The sequence below is a fragment of the Tursiops truncatus genome, chromosome 15 (assembly GCF_011762595.2).
Source record: "Tursiops truncatus isolate mTurTru1 chromosome 15, mTurTru1.mat.Y, whole genome shotgun sequence".
NCBI lineage: Eukaryota > Metazoa > Chordata > Mammalia > Artiodactyla > Delphinidae > Tursiops > Tursiops truncatus.
Window position 1 is genome coordinate 71,125,613 of NC_047048.1, and position 21,236 is coordinate 71,146,848.

At 42.0% G+C, this 21,236-nt stretch overlaps 1 protein-coding gene across 9 annotated transcripts in view; it reads left to right on the forward strand.

The window, feature by feature from the left end:
* Nucleotides 1-3,081: 3,081 nt before the first annotated feature.
* STK4 (serine/threonine kinase 4) overlaps nt 3,082-21,236 on the forward strand; it is a 127,552-nt gene continuing 109,397 nt past the window's right edge. For 5 of the 9 annotated variants that reach the window (XR_004522303.2, XM_033841236.2, XM_019943905.3 and 2 more), the window contains exons 1-4: nt 3,082-3,229; nt 9,008-9,088; nt 15,106-15,234; nt 17,562-17,676. Coding sequence is in view for 8 of the 9 variants with exons in the window: in XM_033841236.2 (XP_033697127.1) it covers nt 3,195-3,229; nt 9,008-9,088; nt 15,106-15,234; nt 17,562-17,676 (360 nt within the window). In the remaining variant the exon portion in view is untranslated. Of the gene's footprint in view, nt 3,230-9,007; nt 9,089-10,404; nt 10,551-11,236; nt 11,414-12,252; nt 12,713-15,105; nt 15,235-17,561; nt 17,677-21,236 lie in introns of those variants that run through there. The other 4 variants (XM_019943908.3, XM_019943910.3, XM_019943909.3 and 1 more) reach the window with 4 other exon arrangements.

A 21,236-nucleotide genomic window follows, 5' to 3' on the forward strand; every position in this document is an offset into this window, starting at 1 on the left:
TGTAATACTGGAGTATGTATATATATATATATATATATATATAATATTTGGCTGCATTGGGTCTCCATTGCTGCACGCAGGCTTTCTCTAGTTGTGGCGAGTGGGGGCTACTCTTCGTTGTGGTGCGTGGGCTTCTCATTGTGGTGGCTTCTCCTGTTGTGGAGCATGGGCTCTAGGCGTGTGGGCTTCAGTAGTCGTGGCTCACAGGCTTCAGTAGTTGTGGCTCGCGGGCTCTAGAGCACAGGCTCAGTAGTTGTGGTGTATGGGCTTAGTTGCTCTGTGGCATTTGGGATCTTCCCAGACCAGGGCTCGAACCCATGTCCCCTGCTTTGGGAGGTGGATTCTTAACCACTGCGCCACCAGGGAAGCCCTGTGGTACATATATATTTTTAAAAAATCCGCATGGACCCATGCAGCTCAAACCCATGTTATTCAAGGGTCAACTGTAATCATTTGTGTAAACTCATAACCCAACCAGACCTTAAACATTCTGAGGGTAGGGTGGCTGTTGCATCCAAATCCCCTTGCAGTCTGAATTTTGCCTGAGATTCTCCTGGCCCAGAAAATGGATCAAGGTTTCTGTAAACCAATCACAATAATCTCATTCTTTTGCCAGTGATTGGGCAAGGGGTGAGCATGTGACCCTGATCTAGCCGAGGAGATAGGAGGATGTGTGCTGGGTGCTTATGGGAAATTTTTCCTTCCCTGATAATATAGAGACACAGGACGTCAAAACAGCCTTTTTTGCTCTTTTTCTGTTGGGTTAAGGACATGGTACCTGGAGGTGTGGCAGCCATTTTGCAATTGTGAGTCAATAAGCCCAAGTATGAAAAGCCAACATGCTGAATCAGGCCAGAGAGGAAAGATGAAATCGATGTGCTTGTGCCCCTGAATCAACCCTACAACTGCTGACTTCTGGACTTCTTAGTTATAAACAAGATATGCTGTAACGTCAGGCCACTCAAGATGGCTGTTCTCTTGCTCTCTGTACATCCCCTGGCGGACCAGGGCCTGCTGCACCTATACCCTACTCACATGACTGACCTTCCTCCGTACTTGTCCTAGGCCCCAGCTAATCATGGCTTATCAAAGGGGTGGTGAGGGGCATGCCCCTCTGCTGGTTTCCCCAGTAACTAATGAGCCCACCTGACATCAATTCCCCTATAACTGGTAATTCCCCCCCCCCCCCCAGCAAAGACTGCCACTATGTCCTGCCTGCCGTGAACTGCACACGGGTGGGGTGTCACTCCAGGACCTTGCTTCAGGCATGTAAGCTCCCCCATCCATCAAACTATTGATGTCTCTGTTGCTGATTCCAGGTTCTTTCTTCGGTCTTGAAGCTGGGCAAGCACAGGCCTTGTAGGCCTGTGGGGTGCAGCCCAACAAATGCCACTGTGCCTTAAACCACCATTTAGATTGTTCTTTTTCAGTTGCTTGAGGCTGAATATATTCTAAGTGGTATACCAGACAAGTACACCTGAGGCAAGTTGTATTTTCCCTAAATGGCTGAAACAGTATTTCCAGTTCTCCATGCTCCTCCAAAACCTTGCCACTCCCCTATCAAGAGATGGAATCATATGTCCACTCTCCTTGAAACTGGGTGGGTCTTTGGGGGCCCCTTCAACAGGGGAAATGACATTATGTACCTTCCAAAGCTATGCCATTGAAAGGCATTACAGCTTCCTCCTGGCTCTTTCCAGAAATATACTTTAGAAGCCAGCCTTTATTCTGTGAGGAGGCTCAAGAAAAATGGAGTTGGACCCCCCATCCCTGATCACCAAGTGGGCTTCCAGCCAACACTAACACCAATTTGTCAGCCATGTGAGTGAGCCATTTTGGGCAGGGATTCATCCAAATTCTGACTGCCGCTGACTGACACAATGGAGCAGAGGAATTATGGGTATAATTCTTACTTCATAGGGTTTTTTGAGGCTTAAGTGGTAGCTTAGAATTGTGCCTGGCACATAGTAGATTCTCAGTAAATGTTTTCCTCCTGTCAGGAGAAAGGCTCCATTACTCCGCTTTTAACATATGGGGTCCCATACCTGGGTGACCCTGAAAGGTGGTTGATCAGGTGTTAGGTTTTGTAGATGGCATATCTTTGAGAAAAGTAGGACAATTAAAACCAGTGAGAGGCTGCTCTGGGTAACTTTCTCTGTGAGTAAATTAGGTGGAATCTTCCACTTTCTTAAACACTTGCTGATGGTGGTGGCAACTGAGGATTTATGAACTTCCACAGCTGTAACTGGATCTCTGAGTGGAGAGGAAGCTCTGTCTCTCATGCCCAACCAGAGGGTCCAAGTGGTTGTCCAGTTTGGTGGTGCAGGCTCTGGAATCAGATCCATCTGGATTTAAATCCCCAAACCTATACTTTTAGCTATGGGAGCTTCACCTCTCTGGCCTTACGAGAATAATATTACCTAACTTACAGTGTTTAAGAATATTAAATGAGTTAATAGTAGTGGAGTACCGCAAACGTGATAAGCAGTGTCAAATAATTAATAGATAAGATTGGAGATAACGTTACAGGCTTGATATAAGGATTAAATGAGATAATATATGAAAGCAAGTACATGGTAAGAGCTTAATAAACATTAGCTATTTTTATGTCCTCAAACTGACTGAAAGGTAAGGCTCTTAAAAGGATGCGGCAATTTGCAAGCTGATGCTATGTGACATCCAATGAGAGGTCATGCACGTTCCAGCCTCCACCTGGAACAAGAATTCAACCAGAAAGGAACGGTAGGAAACCACAAATACCTCCCGCGTAGAATTTGGGAGAATCCACAGTTCTTATCAAGGCGGTGCTTCGCAAGAAGCCTCAGTATCTCCGTCTGAGAAATGAGCGGCCGGGCCCGAGGCACAGATGGGTTCTTGGTTTCGAGACCGAGTGTCTTGGGCGAACAATGTCGCAAGAGACAAGGACGCCGTCCCGAGCTTGATTGAGGAGGCCTCCCCCGGGAGGAGGCTCCAGTGCTCCGCAGTTCCGGGTCCGCGCCTCGGCGCTCCACGTGACTCGGGTCCACACCACGTGGTCCAGGCCCGGACCTCGTGGCCCCGCCCCGCTCCCGCCCCGCGCGCCGCTTCCGGTAGGGGCGGAAAGCGGAAGTGTGGGAGGGTCTGCGGGGCGGGATCCAGGAGGTCCCGGGGGAGGATGGATCTGTGAGCGGGTCTGGGCGGCTGCCGGCAGCGCCATGGAGACGGTGCAGCTCAGGAACCCGCCGCGCCGGTGAGGGGCTGCTGGCCAAGAGGAAGGGGGTGGGGGGAGAGGGAAAGGCGGGAACTGGCAGAGGGGAGACACTGGCGTGCGAGACCCCGGAGGGGACGGACCTGCGGGGTGATCCGGCTGATGGGGCACCTGCTGAATCAGGGACCTCTGGCTGGTGGGGGTCCGGCCGAGGGGGATAAATGTGGGGCTGGTTAGAGAGATCGCTTGCTGGGGTAACATACTGGCGGAAGTGGGGGACAGGTGGGGGGAGCAGCTGCTGAGGAACGTGGGGACAAGTTAAGGAGAGCACCTGCTGAGGGCGGGGGCCACTGGGTGAGTACTGTCCTAGAAGGGACTCACTGAGGTAGGGAGCATGCTGAAGCCAGATGAGAACCTACGAGGGGTCTGGCTAAGGGATGGGTCGGGAACTAGCAGAGAGGAGAGCTGGGCAGACTTTCTAAGGGAGGGAGTCCCACCCGAGGGGTGCAGTGGAGAGGATCTGCTGAGGGGAAAAGCTTTGCGCCTGAGGCTGAAGATGTGCCAAGGCAGGTGGACGGTCTGGCAAGGGAGGCTTCGTGGAGGAGAGCATGTAAGAAGATGGTTTTGGTCCCCACTCTAGATGATGGCGCCTTTCATCCCTGATATGCAGGGTCCTCCAAATTTTCCTCATATCCAGCACTGGGAGGTAGAGAGGGAAATAAGAGACCATTTTCTGGACGGGCAAATTGAGGCCCAGAAGAGTTGAGACACAGTCCTGTATGTTGACTTCTTTGCTCTAGGTCTGGGTCACTGGACGTGGCCAGACTGTGCCCTTTTCAGGTCTGTATTGTTTTATATCAGCTCCAAATCCTCTTGCTCCCTGGAAATTGTTTTAAGTCAAGATCTGGGGGGTGGCTGATCCTGAAAAGTCTAATCCCCTGAGTTGGTTGCAGTTGTATCAGTGATTTGCTCTGTGGACACCAGGGTCTTCTCTCACTCTGCCACATCTGGAGAAAAATCGAGAGTAGAGACTGAGGTGCCAGTGCAGTTCGCTTCAGTTTCACAGAGACCCCTGACTTCCTGCAGCAGAATGAACTCTAAAGTAGGAAGTGTTCAGTGTGTGGGAATTCGGGGCAGTGGAGAGGTGAAGGGAAGGGATCGACAGCCTGGGCTGCGCCCTTGGCTTTGTTTGAAGGGCACAAACACTTGCAGAAGGCAAATAGCTGGTTGGGATGGACTCAGCTCACCCTACTGTAGTGCGCTGAGTCTGAAATAAAATCATCATTGCACTCATCTAGCACTTACTGGGCGCCAGACACTATTCTCAGTGCTTTCCATGTCTCTTGTTGAACCATATGAATTTGCTGATATTTGACCATTTTTGATCTATAAAAATAGAAGTTTCATATGGTTCAACTTATCGTTGACTCATTTGACCCTCACATCAATCCCATCACCTGTATCTCTATTTTACAGGTGAGGAAACTGAGGCCCAGAGAGGTTAGTGATCAGCCAAAAGTCCCACAGTTACTAAGTGACAGAGCTGAGATTTCTTTTAAAATTAATTAATTAATTAATTTTTGGCTGAGTTGGGTCTTTGTTGCTGCGCACTGGCTTTCTCTAGTTGCGGCGAGCGGGGGCTACTCTTTGTTGCGGTGCGTGGGCTTCTCGTTGCGGTAGCTTCTCTTGTTGTGGAGCATGGGCTCTAGGCGCGCGGGCTTCAGTAGTTGTGGCACGCGGGCTTCAGTAGTTGTGGCACGCAGGCTCTAGAGCGCAGGCTCAGTAGTTGTGGCGCACGGGCTTAGTTGCTCCGCGGCATGTGGGATCTTCCTGGACCAGGGCTCGAACCCGTGTCCCCTGCATTGGCAGGTTGAGTCTTAACCACTGCACCACCAGGGAAGCCCCAGAGCTGGGTTTTTTTTTTTTTTTTTTTTTTTTTTTTTTTTTTTGTGGTATGCGGGCCTCTCACTGTTGTGGCCTCTCCCATTGCAGAGCACAGGCTCCGGACACGCAGGCTCAGCGGCCATGGCTCACAGGCCCAGCCGCTCTGTGGCATGTGGGATCTTCCCGGACAGGGGCACGAACCCGTGTCCCCTGCACCGGCAGGCGGAGTCTCAACCACTGCGCCACCAGGGAAGCCCCAGAGCTGGGATTTTAATCCAAGCAGTCTGGTCCAGAGTCCATGCTCTTGGCTGCCTCAGTCTGATGCCTTTCTGGAAGTATCCCTGTTTCACAGGACCTTGTGTATGTTAGCAGATATATGCTATAGCACCATAGATCCAATTATAAATGGACACTGGTTATAAATCCTTCTGAAACGTGTTCGTTCTCTCCCTGAGGCCCTGGTTTAATTGAAAAGAGAATTAGGAACCTGCGTTTTGTTTCTGCTTTTGCCTTGTGCTGTATAATCTTGGGCAAAAGAGTAAACCTTTTTGGTTTTGACACACTCATTTCCTGGGCCTTTTGGATTTTAAAAATTTTATTGAATGTGCAAGAGAAAAGCATTGCAGGGCTGAATTCTTTTTTTTGTTTTGTTTTCAAATTATGTATAATTTTTGATCAACGTACAGGAGTACAACTCCTCTCATGAAGAGGGCAGGTACTCTGTAACACCTATAAGGTTGCTCCAAGCTTTTCTAACCTTACAGTGTGATTCTCAACCATCTTCGAGATCACTGAGATTAAATAAGTGGAGTATTAGTAAACTCTTGCTGGTCAGTATTTCAAAAAAAATTGTCCAGGAGGGCTGAATACTTAAATGACTGGTGCTTTCCTGCTCACCATAGCTGGTGAACTGCCGAGACTTGCAGCCAGTTAACTTTATTATCATTTGTATCAGTTTGTTAGGCCTGCTGTGTCAGTTTCACAGACTGGGCAACTTAACAGAAATTTATTTCCTCACAGTTCTGGAGGCTAGAAGTCTGAGATCAAGCCATCAGCAGGGTTGTTTTCTGTTGAGGCCTCTCTTCACATGGTCTTCCCTCTGTGACTGTCTGTGTCCTTATCTTATGAGGACACCAGTCATGTTGGATTAGGGCCCACCCATTGACCTCATTTTTACCTTAATTACCTCTTTAAAGGCCCTGTCTCTAAATACAGTCACATTCTGAGGTACTGGGGGTTAGGACTTTAACATGAATTTGAGGGGGTTGGGAGAGGGAAACACATCAATTTTATTTTCATTAAAAAATTTCATCCATTTATCTTATATATGAGTTGTAACCCACAACAACTTCTGTGTGGAAAGAGGAATAGGTATATATAAACAAAATGGACCTGACAAGAGTTCTAAGGTGGGAGAAAGAAATTTGGGAATTAGCCAAACCGGTGAGTAACTACTTCATAAACACCCTTATTGTGTTTGGAAGATACAGGTGTCTTTTCAGAGATTCAGATGGCATGTGTTTCCAACAAGGGAAAGCAATCCCAATGCAGGAAGTGTTCTTTGTGTCCTTGAGTTTGACATTTGTGTGTGACTAAGTGAATGATGATAGATTAAAGTTGACGGTTTATGTAGGAGTTTATGATTTTAAGAAGTGAGTTGCCATTAGATACAAATAGTGTGGTGGAATGTGTAAGTACATTTCTGGGATGCTGGCCGTCCACGTGGCCACCTGACTTAGGAGCGGAGCATCCCCCTGTGTTGGATCCATGGAGGCTGTGTTGGCCAGGCCTGTTAAGTTATGAGCAAGCAGTGAAACTACCTAGGACCTGGGGAAGTACAGCTGAGAGGGCTGAATCATCAGAGTTGGGCTGTTTGGTTATAGTGCTTCTTCCATGAAGACTCATGTAAAAAATAGCATTGAGTCCCTTATCAAAAGATTTTCCATAGAGATCTTATTTGTCGATAACACAGTAATACTTTTTCAGGGTGATATTCTTTTAGTTTTGAAACCTCACAAGGATTGCTGAGAAAGGTTTATGATTCTCATCATTGCATTCATTAATCCATTTAACAAATGTTCTTATTGACCACCTCTGGATTCAGGCACCAGAGATAAAAAGATCCCTTAAGACCAGACCAAAACCAAACAAAAACCCCACTTAGATTGTTTTAAAGAAGTATCTAGCACTCATATAAAGTTTGTCTGTCACAGTATTATCAGAGGCCTGCAGCTGTCTCTCATGGCAGTGGCCGTTTCCTTTGTTATGCTGTGTTCTCTGTAATAGTTGAAATAGTGAGTTTTGCTTTTTGTAAACCACGAAGTCACCACTTCAGAGGAACACATTTGATCTTCCTTTATATGAACTGTTTATAAAACTGTAATTATACTTGAGAAATGAGGTATTGTCCATTGTTTAAACAGTTATAAATTCAATGCTTCACCCCCCCTCCCCCGGGTTATGGGATGTTCATTCTAATTTCTGAGTTCATAGAAATTTCACTTCTGACATTGAAGAGGAATTTCGCTTCAGTCCTTCTTGTTTTGAAACTGGGAGTTTTTGTGATGTCATTGGAATTTAATTCTTAGAACCTTTTGATTTTCAAAGGTCGGTGTGGTCGTGTTTGTTAATTTTCAAGTTATGGAAGTTACTGACTTGGAGCAGTTCTCCATTTCTCTAGTCTTTGACATTTATAAAATCCTGTTAAGATTGTCTTTTTGAGATCAGCGTTTATTGGTGGATACACTTGATGTGTTGAGGTGTGTGGGTTTTTTTTTTTCTTTTGTCTCTTTTTTGGCTTCTTTCGTGGTTTTGCCACTTTATCTAGGAAGGTACACATTTATGTGTATGTGTATTTTTTTTTGTTCAAGTCTTTTCTTGTAAAAATTGGTATTGTCCAGCTAGTTTAAACATTTTTCTTTTCAAAGAAATTTTCAGTGGACTACTTCCATATTTCACCATTTCCTGAGCTCTCCTTTCTTTGTTGTCCTTTGTAGTTTCAGGAAACCATTGTGTAGAACCCACACACGCAAATAGTCATTAGCAAACTCCTCCTTTAAGCCTGTTAATAATTTTCAGAGGTCTCAGAGTTTTTTTTTAAAAAACCCTACTCTTAATTTATAACCTCCCATGTTTGTCATAGTCAGAAAAATCCCAATTATCTGGAAGTTGTGAGCAGCACCTATCTGATTTCGGGAAATAGTCAGGTATACAACTGCCCATCAGAGAGTCTTGGTGAGACTATTTGAAACTCCCAGCTGCCTGGTTAGTTTTTACTTTTGGTCACGTCTGAGTGTATACTCTCCACTTTCTGTTTCTGTGATACCTACAGAATCCACATATTTCGACAGAAGTACCAAAGTCTTGCTAATGGAGGGCAAGACTCTTCTATGTCTTCCTTGGCCTCTAGTCTAAGACCATGTTTCAGTTCATAGCTAAGCTTGCATTAAACATCTTTTCTGAACAGAGAGTTATGCCATCTTAATTCATGGAATCTCAAGATTTAAATGGATTCTGAAGGTTATAGCTAATGCTTAAATCCACTCTATAACATTTCAGCCACACGAGGACTCATTTTCTGTTTAGATGCTCCAGTGATGGGAATCTAGGGACTTCTTAAGGCAGTCTAAACCATTTCGTAACAACTTTTATTGTTAGAAAATTCTTGCTCCTGTGGAACTGAAGTCAGCCTCTTGGTAGCTCTTCACCCTCTGGTCCTGATTCTGCTGATCAGGGTGACCAAGGACATGTGTAACATGTCCATAGACCAGCCCTTCAGCTTCCCTTAAAGTTCTCTTAGCTTGCCTTTATGGTCATTTACCAGTGAAGACTGTGTAAAGAAATCCCTAAGATGCTAATTGTAAAATAAATAATGCATTTTGTATTCTAGTTGCTAGCAAGTAAAATGTATTTTATGTTTAAATTCTTCGTCCACAGGCAGCTGAAAAAGTTAGATGAAGATAGTTTAACTAAACAACCAGAAGAAGTGTTTGATGTCTTAGAGAAACTTGGAGAAGGGTGAGTACACAGAAAATGTAGGTGGACTAAGTAGGTCCCAGTCTTTTTCCTGCCCCAACACCAGAAGGATGTGAACCTTTCTCGTGGCAATAATTTGGAAAACTAAGGAAAAGAAAGGGGAATGTTGCATATCACCACTGCTCTGGGTAGTGTAGGAGGTAAATTTAATACTTGAAATGCCCTTTCCCTCTTCCCCCAATTAGTTCTATAGACAGATTTAGTGATTCCTGATCTTTTCAACACCATGGACATCTATTGTTTTCTCTCTTGTAAAATCTGTGGTTTGCATGATTTTATCTGTTTAACAGATAACACTAATTAGTTTTTACTTCATTTAAATTTTTTTTATTAATCAGACATATTTTAATTTTCTGTTCATAGCTTCTGAGAGATATGCAATAACTTGTTTCATGAAAAAAACACTGGAGGGACTTCCCTGGCGGTCCAGTGGTTAAGGCTCCACACTTCCACTGAAGGGGGCACGAGTTCCACCCCTGGTCAGGGAACTAAGATCCTGCATGCCACACAGAGCAGCGAAAAAAAAAAGGAATTCAGCATTTTATCAATAGTTAATGTAGCGTTGGGAAATACAGTAAATAAGTCAAGGACTGTCACTACCTTTACATCTTTCCTAAGAGATCCAGAATTACAGATTGGGAACCAGAGGACTTCTTGAAACACAGATTGTGAATGAGTTTATAAAATACTGGTGAAATGATATTTGGTAGTAGATAGTGGCCATCATTGGCTTTCCTGATACAATAAACGTTATATCATAAGTTTTTATACTTTTACATATATTGATACTTTTAATCTTCATATGTTTATTTCTTTATCTTAAGGACCAAGACATTAAAATATTAGAGACACCCTTTCTTAAGTTTTTGTTGTTCATTTTTGAATAGGTAATCAAGTCACATGATCCAGAATTTTAAAAGTGTAAAAGTGTTAAAATGAAAAAAATTTGCCTCCTGTCTCTCTCTCTCAGCCACCCAGAAGCAACCAGTATAGCAGTTTTTTGTGTGTTCTTCAGAGGTAGTTTATGCATATATAAGCAAATAAACATGTGGGTGTGTGTTTGTGTAATTTTGTAAAATCTCTTGGGAGTACTTCTGGTTCAAGAGAAGACCTGAAATGTTAACTTATAAAAATGTCAAATTAATGTCTGTTCTTTAAAATCAGCTTTTTTACGTCATTAGATTATTTTGGAGTTTAGTGTTATTTATGCCTAATATAGATATGCAATGTTAAACCCAATCCTGGATTACATGGAAAAGGTTTCCATGGATTACCTCCTTGTGAAAAACATTAGTCATCATCTTTTTGTAAGTTGGAAAAATACTCTTTGGAATCAAGCAAGAAGTCAAGCAGAGAAGGGAAGTAAAAGATGACACCACCTGAGCTGCTAAAAGACAAGTACACGATGAATCTGAAACCACAAGTTGACTTGGCATTGTTAAAGGTATGCGGGGGGGAAAAAACCCAGTCCTTCTATGTCTCTTGCTTGCCATTTTCAGCTCTAACTTGATATCCTTGGTATTTCCTCAAGGCAGTGAGTCAAAGGCCCTTAATCTAACCATGCTCACAGGTTATACTTAGAATAAGATCAAGAGTGGTAGGCATAGTTGACTATGTATGTAACTAACTTGTTTCTTTCATTTTTAATGAAGGTATATTACAGTTGTAAGAACATAGACTCTGAAGTCAGACATATCTGGGTTAAAACTTGCTCTACTGTTTATTAGTCATAATAAACAAGTGAGCTCGAGCAAATTGCTGAATATTTTGAAGCTTTGCAAACCTCAACTATAAAGTGGGGATATTTGCATCTCCCTCATAGGGTTATGTTGAGTGTTTCATGAGATGGGACTAAAGTACTTAGTACAGTGCTTGTCACCTAATAAGACCTCGTTAAATGGCAACTATTATTATTTTATTTTTAAATATATCAATTGAAGCATTTTTTCAGACCTTATCATGACAAATCAAAGTTAAGTCTTAAAGTATGTTTAGGTGTTTTTGAAGGGAGCTCTGTTTGGGTTGTTTGGTTTTGAGGAATGTCAAAAGAATACTGTAGACAGAGAGTGATCAGGAATGTAAAATAAGGAGAAACTAAGCTAATTATGATTATTTTAAATTATGTTTTAGATCTATGGATGTCTTCATTAAGGACCTTGGAAATTTCCCTGTAAAGACATCACCAGAGAGAAAACAATTAAAACTTCAGATCTTCCCATGTTATCCTCATATTGTCTTTTTAAATGATACCACAAGTGCTTGGATTTCTGTCATCCCGACTGAATGAGCCTGAACCAGCTTCATTTAGTGAGCAAAATCCCAAAGGAAAACCCAAACTGTGCTTCCTTCCTAAACACAAATGGCCATGCCATCCCTAAGTAGTTCTGGAAAGTGAATGGATTGTGAACTCTCACTGACATGGGCCTTGTGAAATGAGCTCTGGCTAAAAGATTGTATCGGATTCCCAAGGCTGCAGCTATTCTGCATTTTGAGGAAATCATGTGGATCTGTGGCAGAGCAGAGCCAAAGCTCCAGACCAGGATGGATGGACAGCACTTGGAAAGTGTTTTGAATTAGAGCCTAGTGCCTTTTTTTTTCCTCTTATACTTAAAGTTTTACACATTGACTCATTTAAGTTTTTAATCCTAGGATAATAACAAAAACATCTTGCCCATGGTTTCATAGCTAGTGAGTGGTATTAAGACTTATGCCTGGTTAATTTGGCCTCAAATACTGTATAATTTCTATGTTTCTGCATTGACCTTTGCCTTGCATAACTTGTGGGAAGCACTTCCATCCCCACCATCTTTGTTCTCTGCCAGTTAAAATTCATTGAATCACTGTAGTTTTTGTTGTAGGGAATTAGGTCTTAAGGGACTTGCCTATAAGGAAGCATGACTGCTAAAGCCTTCTAAATCCTCTGTACTGTAAGTGTGATCTGTGGAATCATGACTCTTAATCGTACCTATGAGCTCTTGGAGTTTTCTTGGCTGTCCAGATAGCATAGTGAGGCGTGGAGGGTGTTCTGGTCAAGACTGCTGAGTAAGTGCACGTAGGAACCTCTCCATTTCAAATATATAAGAATAATAAATGAAAAAAATTTTTTTAATATAAGGATACATAGCCAGCTATAGACCAGGGGTAGAAAAGATAGCTGTCATCGTAAGAGGAGAGTAAAGCATGCCTTGTCCTTGTCGGGAGATTGTGGATGGGCTTCCTGTATGGAGTTGTGGTATCATTTGCCTGTGGCCTGGGGGAAAAGCAGAGGGACTGGCCTGACTATAGGAACTGGGCCTGGACTGTATTCAGGTATGGTGTCTTGAGGGGCAAAACCCCTAAATCCTAGTGCAAGACCTGGTTTAAATTGTACAGCCTAGATGACTGAGCTAGGGGAACCATGAAACCATCCTGACATCATGAAACACTCATGACAGTGAGCACTGTGTAGAGAAGAATCATTCAAAATAAAAGGAAACCCATACAAGGAAATCCAGTGCCGTGAGATAATCAACAGACCTAACAAGTGGGAGAACTCCCACCCGAGGAAATAGAAATAATGGAGCCATCTGAAACAGGATTTAACGTTTGTTTACGATTTTCAAAAAGGTAAAAGGAGGGAATAACATCCTTAAAAGGAGAACACGAAATTATTAACATGAACAACCCCATGAAAAAGAAAAAGTTGGGAATCTTGACAATGAAAACTACAATAATTGAAGTTCTAGAGCCCAATAAATTGGATAAACAGTCAACTAGACAAGCTGAAGAGAGAATTTGTGAATTGAAAGCTAGAAGTGAGACTGATCACCAAATGCAGGACAAAAATATAGTGTTGGAAACTAGGAAGACAGCATGGATTGAGGAGGTCCAATATAGGTCCAATAGGAGCTCTAGAAGGAGATTAGAAGTAATAGAGAGGAAATAAAGAGATAATACTAAGAATTTTCCAGACTTGAATAAAGCCTTCAGATTGAAGAAGCTTATGGAGTGCCAAATAAATCAACTTCTAGTTATAGTAAAATTACAGAATGTTAAGGATAAAGAGAAATCTGAAAAGCTACAGAAAGAGAGATTACCCATGAAAAATGATAACCTGATGACAACTGACTTCTTTACAGCAATAGAAGATGAAAAACTACAGTAAACGAGCTGAGGGAAAGCTATTGTCAAAGAATTCTATATCCAGAAAAACTCGTTCCAGAATGAGGGTGAAATAAAGACCTTTTCACATGTATGGGACCTAGGGTATCAAGAATAACTTTGGATGAAGTTACAGAATACCCAACTAACAGTGGCTAACCAATAAGAGCATTTAATAACTAAGTAGCAAAAAATCGGGGTGAAAGATTCCAGAATGGCTAACTGGCTTGATAATGGTTTAGCATTTGTGTAATTCTCATAGTCTCAAGATGGCCATGTTAGTTTCAAGCATCATGCCTCACATGACAGTAACCAAAGCAGGAAAGGAAGTGGCAGGTGAAAATGGGCCACCTTGTTTGCTTCTCTCTTACCAGGGAGGAAAGTTTTTCCTAGAGACCCTTCAGAAGAATTCCCCTTAAATTTCATTGGCTGGAACTAGGTCATATGCTTACTACTAGTTCAGTCACTGGCCAAAGGGGATAGAAATCCTGCAACTGGCTTGTACCACCATGCTTTAGCCCCAGGGACCAAGCATTTGCCACCCTCACAAGTCAGGGCGTTATCGTATCAAGGAAGAAGGGTCAGTGGTTGGATCTTCCACACATGGTCAGCAGTTGCCTTTCCCTGGCAAAAAAAAATGTTTTAGGTAACACTTAAGTATCATTATACTAGCTTTGCCAATATAAGGGATTCTGATGGAATGGAAATTTTTTGTGTGTGCTCTACATAGATTTTTTAAAAAAGTTTTCTGTGACTTTCACATTGAAACAATCCTTGAACGTCATTTTGTTAGCTAGAGCACTCAGCTACTTTGATGTATTAGGTGGCACTGTTATGATCTTTTTTTTCACGAAGACAGTATGAAGAAACAGGTGTGTTTGGGAAATATGAAAGACAATTTACTCATTATTTCCCTGACAGCCATCCAGAATTGCAGTGAAAATGTAATCTATGCAAGATGATATCTCATTTAACCATCACAATTGTCTCGTAGTAGTATTGTCATTTTATAGATGAGAAAATTGAGGCACAAGGTTAATAATATGTCTGTAAATGAGAGCTGATATCTAGTGGCGGTAGGACTCCAATCCTGGGTCTTTAGATTCTAAATCTACTGTTCTTTTAGCCCCCAAATTGAATAGCTACATAACCTTTTATTTATCTTGATAATAAACTCGTAAGGGAAGATAGAGCAAAAGGCAAAAAGAATTTGTATGTGCTCTGTTCACCTGATACTAGCATTTAAGAGGCTTACATTTTTAGTTTCCTTAATGTTTTAAGTATTATTGCAAATAGGAGGAGAAAGGACTAAAAGACCTCATGGTACTAGAATGAGCGCAAGAAAACCAAGACCCCCATTTTTGTACCCCAGTACAGATGTGGAAAGAATCTAGGCTTTGTATTCTGACAGACCTGGATTCATATCCTGGAATGACCACCTATTTATCACTTATGTGACCTTGGGCAAGTCACGTAACCTCTCTGAGCCTTTTCACATTTGCCTGTAAAATAGGGATGATGACCCCTTCATGACCCCGTTTTTTGTAAGGATGAACCTCAGATGATGCAATTTCTAGCAGACATCAGACATGGTAGCTACTCTATCACTGTTATTTCCTACTAATACATTCAGTAAAATTTAAATGTGAAGTTTCTAAGATGCCATTTTGTGGTAAGTTCTCTTAAGGACAGTTTTTCCCTGAAGTACTTTAGCTGTCTCAATTTTGCAGGTGTAGCTAAGTATATATGTCTTGGGCATGTAGGGATATAAATCAGAATGGGGAGTTGCTTGTGTTTTACCACTTTTTATCTCTTGGCTTGCTTTGACTTTGTAAATGTTCTCCTTCCCCCAATTATAGGTCCTATGGCAGCGTGTACAAAGCTATTCATAAAGAGACAGGTCAGATTGTTGCTATTAAGCAAGTTCCTGTGGAGTCAGACCTGCAGGAGATAATCAAAGAAATCTCTATAATGCAGCAATGTGACAGGTAAAGGCATCTGGTGTTATTTTGGAGATAACATGGTTTCGAATATACTGTGATTATATTTAGAGTTTGACGCCTAGAATTGCATTTACTTAGATATTTTGCAAACGGAAGAGTTTAGTGGAATCACTACGAATGTTCTTTTCAGAAAAAAAAATGATGAAAAAGTTTCTGTGTTTCAGCAGCTAAACTTTCAGAGTTTCTGTTTTTGCATTGTTTTGTTTTGTTTCAGTTTAGCCCTTTTCAAAACTAGGAAGAAGAGGCAAAGAGGCAGAAGGTGGTGGTGGCTAGCCTTTTTTTTTTTTGATAATGATCTCTCTTACTTCCTATTGAGAAAACATTTCTACAGAGACAGCTAAGAAGAGAGAATTCAAATGGTTTTCGCTCCAGAAACCTTAGAATAGCAAATGGACCTATAAAAAGAGAATACTTATTTATGTATTACTGTTCTGTTCCTTCCTTCACAATTTTAAGAAATGGTTCCAGCTGAGAGTAGTTAAGTATTTTATTTTTGAGGAACTAAGATTTGTCAAATGCTGCAAGCAGGAAGTTGGGCCAGCAGGTGACCGCAGAAAAGCACGTGGTTTGCCCTGAAGCTCCATGACAACATGGGAGGTCACTGTGGTGGAGCAGGCTTCCTCAGTTTCGATTGGCGAGAAACACAAACTGAAGGGCAGTGGCAGCTCTAGGGAGTTGAAAGGAGAATGAGAAAGTCTTGCAGCTCGAGGCTGCCTTCATCTTTCTGAAGCTCTTTTGGTCCGCAGATCAACTCAGTACCTCCTGTTTGTAAAGCTTGTACCTTAAGGCAGGTGGGGCTACCTGCTAGGCATTTTGCCCAGGAGCCCTTAAGTCTTGTAGACTTGTGAATGCAATCACTTCTCTTCTCCCTCCCTCCCTTTCTTTTTTTCTTTATACTTTTGTGGTTACTTTGTACTGGCTAAAACCCTCCTATTTCTTGATTGGAGGGACCAGAGTAAGGTAGCAGTTTTTCTTTGCCTCTTGCATAAGATATATTACAGGAGCTCTTTCCAGTGGGCAAATTGGAACTTTGCCACTTTTGATAGATTGTGTAAGAGCTGTGTTCCAAACAGGGTGTGCAAATGTGTCTAATTAAAGATGAGGGATTTCAAAGAGCCTACTCTGTGCTAAGAAATACAAAGAGATACAGGGCAGAGTGCTGACCCTCTTAGAGTTTATAGACTTTAATTGGACAGGACAGGCTTATAGATGAACAGGAGAATCTAGTCGACAATACAAGATTGTATAGGACATACTCCAGCAGTGTACCTGACAGTAATTGCCTTGTAGAGGCATTAACTACTATAGAAATTCAGGGAAGGGAGAGCAGGTGTAGTGATCTGTATCTTAAGAGGTTTATTCATCCATTTCTTCATTAATATTCATTTTGTGTATGTGTATATTTTTTTCCCTGCTGTCCTTGTCATTGGCATGTTTCCCAAGGATGAAGGGGCGTTTGAAATTTTGAGAGTTAATGCAGCTGAGTTGGTTTTAGCATCTTCCGTTACTATGTTATGCAATATTATTTAGCCCTGATAATGATCTAGCTAAAGCTGGTAGCTTCAGAGGACAGATTATTTCATTTTAAAGGGATTTTGACATTTTTCTGAAATCTGTCTTCAAGACCCAAACTTTCAAGTCTGATTCTGAATATTTTTCCTTTACAATAGATTGTAGTATGATTTTATTTTTTTCCTTGTTACAAAGTATATGTGACTTCTTGGAAAAATGCAAATAAAAAAAGAAAGGAAACCGCTTTTCTCTTTGGAGAGAGAATTGTTGTTAAATACTACTTGGTATACATATCCTTCCATATCTCTTTTTGGAGTTTCACCGTGCTTGCTATTATGTAACCTGCGTTTTTGTTTGTTTGTTTTTTGGTAAACAGAGTGTCGTCTCGTATTATCAAGTATTCTTCTATAACGTTTTCCATGGATTCATGGTTGTTGCATTAAACGGATATATCATTATTTCTTGGAGAAACTCCCTAATGTCAGACATTTAGATGGTATCTGAATTTTCACTTTTATAGACAGTACTGTGATGTTACCTATTTCTTTTTGAACATCTGTAATTTTCTTAGGATGAATTGCAGACTTACAACTGCTGGGTTGAGACCCACACAATTTTTGCACTATTATTGCCCTCCAGAAATCTGTACTGTTTTACATTCTCATCAAGAGGGTGCGTGTTTTAACCTTAAATATGAATAATTGACCTCTTGAGCTGAGAAATTAATTTTCATGTATTTAACATCATGAATTCATAGTGATGTTTGAAGGCTGCTCCACTAACTCATTGTCTCTCTCTAGCCCTCACGTAGTCAAATACTATGGCAGTTACTTTAAGAACACAGACTTGTGGATTGTGATGGAGTACTGTGGGGCTGGTTCTGTGTCTGATATCATTCGATTACGAAATAAAACGGTAAGTTCACCTTCTGGAATAGTAGGTATTTCCCCCTTTCCATGGTTCTTTCCCCCTCTGCTTTTTTTTTTGTTTGTTTTTGTTTTTGTTTTTTTTTTGCGGTACGCGGGCCTCTCACTGTTGTGGCCTCTCCCGTTGCGGAGCGCAGGCTCAGCGGCCATGGCTCACGGGCCCAGCCGCTCCGCGGCATGTGGGATCTTCCCGGACCGGGGCACAAACCCGTGTCCCCTACATCGGCAGGCGGACTCAACCACTGCGCCACCAGGGAAGCCCCCGCCTCTGCTTTTTGATGTCGCTTAAATGTGGCAATTTTGATACCAACCAACCCAGTCCAGTGAAGTGCTTTGCTTATTTCTAACTGGGGACAAAAATGACAATCAAATCTTGGTTAAGCAATGAGTTCTGAGTGTTTAAATTTGGTTGGGTTTTCTCCTTCTACCCAGCGTGTTCACAGATTAGCTTCCTAATCAGAGAAAACTCTCTGTGAAAGATGATTTGCTGTTACTGTGATTGCTGAGAGAAAAGCTAGGAGCCATGGGTTCTAGTTTGGGTTCAGTTGCTTAAACTCTTTGTTTATTCGTTCAGTAAGTATTTCTAGAACACTGGTCTAGGCCTTCGGGATCCAGTAGTAAATAAGACAAGGACCGTGCTCTCGTGGTAGTGCATTTTCTAGTAAGGCAACAAAAAGCAAATTAGTGGTAACCAGAGAATAAATACCAGATAGAGAGAACTGCTGTGAAGACAGGGAGTGACAATAAAGTGATAGTGGGTGCTTGGTGGGCTACTTGCGAGGAGATGGTTGAGAAACGTTTAATTGTCACTCGGGGAGGCGACATTTGAAGTAAAACGTGAATGACAAGAAGCAGCCATGAATTCTAAAAGAACATTCTAGGTAGAATGAATTTGGCACGTTTGAGTGCTGGAGAGAAGGCCACTACATGACTAGAGAGGAATAGGTAAGCGGGAAGCTGTGGGAGGTGAGGTGAGGCAGGGGGGCAGGGCTAGATTATGTTGGGTATTATTGGCGGTGATAATGAGTTTGATTTTTTTTCCATGTACAATAGGAAACAGTTGCTGGGTTCTAAGCAAGTGAGTGAGCCATCTGATATAAAAGATAACTTCTATAAACAACAAGGTCCTACTGGGTTGGCCAAAAAGTTAGGTTGGGTGTTTTTGTTTTTTTAATTTAATTTAATTTATTTTTTATATAGCAGGTTCTTATTAGTTATCTATTTTATACATATTAGTGTGTACATGTCAATCCCAATCTCCCCATTCATCACACCACCACCACTTTCCCCCCTTGGTGTCCATACGTTTGTTCTCTACATCTGAGTATCTATTTCTGCCCTGCAGACTGGTTTATCTGTACCATTTTTCTAGGTTCCACATATATGCCTTAGTATACGACTCACGTTATATTTCTGTTGGGCAGTGCTACCTTAACTGATTAACTCAGTTGGTTAGAATAAAGAGTTAGTAAGTCATGAACTTTGTTCTTTGGCCACAGAAGGTACCCCAAACTCTTGCTTGCCACTGTGCCAATAGTGTTTGCTTGGATTTTAATGAAACCTCTGTCATTTATTAGCTCTGTGACCTTTGGCACAAATTACTTGTCTGTGCTTCACCCTCCTTATCTGTGAAACGGTGATGATAATAATAGTACCTACCTCATTCGATTTTTTTTTTTAAATTTGTATTTATTTATTTATTTTTGGCTGTGTTGGGTCTTTGTTGCTGCACGTGGGCTTTCTCTAGTTGCGGCGAGCGGGGGCTACTCTTCGTTGCGGTGCACAGGCTTCTCATTGCAGTGGCTTCTCTCATTGTGGAGCATGGACTCTAGGCGCACGGGATTCAGTAGTTGCGGCCCACGGGCTCAGTAGTTGTGGCTCATGGGCTGTAGAGCACAGGCTCAGTAGTTGTGGCACATGAGCTTAGTTGCTCCGCGGCATGTGGGATCTTCCCGGACCAGGGATCGAACCCGTGTCCCCTGCATTGGCAGGCGGATTCTCAACCACTGCACCACTGGGGAAGCCCCTCATTCGATTTTTATAAGGATTAAGTGAGATTATAAAAGTAGTGCGTAGCATAGATGAAATGCTTAATATTTTTTAGTTATTTTTAATATTATTAGCATAATGCCTGGCTCATAATAGATGCTTATTAAATATTTGGTGATTGTCTGATTGATTCTGTAATAGTTATTAAACAACATGGTTTCTTACATGCCTTACTATATCATTTGATTTTCATGGCGATCTTGAAGAAAGGTGATTCGCCTATTTTATAGGTGGAGCAACTGAGACTAAGAGACATTAGATAACTTGCTGAAATCACACAACTAGAAAGTAGAGCCAAGAGTAAAAACTAGGTCTTTCTAATCCCAAATTGCATACTTTTTGCACCACAGCATATTCCCTTCTAAATATGAGTTGTTCGTCAGAAGGGGACTGATTGAGAGTCAGTTGATTGAGTTTGTTTAGGACTGGGGTTGGATCAGCACAAAGTCAGCACTGCACCGATCAGATATTCTGTTAGTCTCCCGCATTCTTGCTTACGTTTACTCATCATCATTCAGCAAATATTTTTTCAGGACCTACGGTGTGCTAGGTGGCTTTCTTGGTGCTAGGGATTCAATAGTAAGCAAATCAAAGACATTTTAAAATGGAGCCTATGTTTCTAATGGGGAAGATGTCACATAAATAGGTATACAGATAATGTATAGTATGTCAGGTGGTGATAATGCTGCAATGACCAATAAGTAGGATAAGGGGATAGAGAACGGTCTAGGAATGGACGGAGCTAGCAAAGGCCTCTCTGATTTTCTGATGAGGTGACATTTGGGCAGAGACAGTGAAGTAAGGGACCAACTCACCCAGAAATCTAGTTGAAGGGCACTGCAGGCAGAGAGAACAGATAAAAAGGCCCAGAAGTGGTAGTGTGTTTAGAGTGTTCAAGGAATAGCAGGGTAGCCTATGTGGCTGAAACAGGATGAGCAAGGTAGAAGGTGATAGAAGATGAAGGTAGCTGGGAGCCAGATAAGGTAAGACCTTGGTGAGGACTGGCTTGAATTCTGAGTGACTTAGAAAGGCACTGGACGATTTTGAGCAGATATGGCTTATATTTTAAACGGTTCATCATGGCTGCTGTGTGGAAAATACAATGTAAAGGGTCAAGGGCAGAAGCAACGAGACCAGTTAGGAGATTATTAGAATAGTTCTGGCAGGGCATTATGGTGGCTTGGATCTGGGTGATTACAGAGGATATAGTTGCATATATTTTGAAGACAGAGAAGAGCCAAGGATGACCTCAAGGTTTTTGGCCAGAGCAACTGGAAGAATGAAATTGCCTTTTACTGAGAGAGAGATGACCATGGGAAGAGTAGAGTAGGTGAGTGGGTGGTAAAGAAAGGGATAGGGTGGTGGTAAAAATAAAGAATTTGATTTTGACATGTTATGCTTATGATGCTTGTTAGGTATTCATTTGGAGGTGTAGTGTGGGCAAATATATGAATCTGATATTTGGGGAGAGATCTGGGCTGGAAATAAAACTTTGGGAGT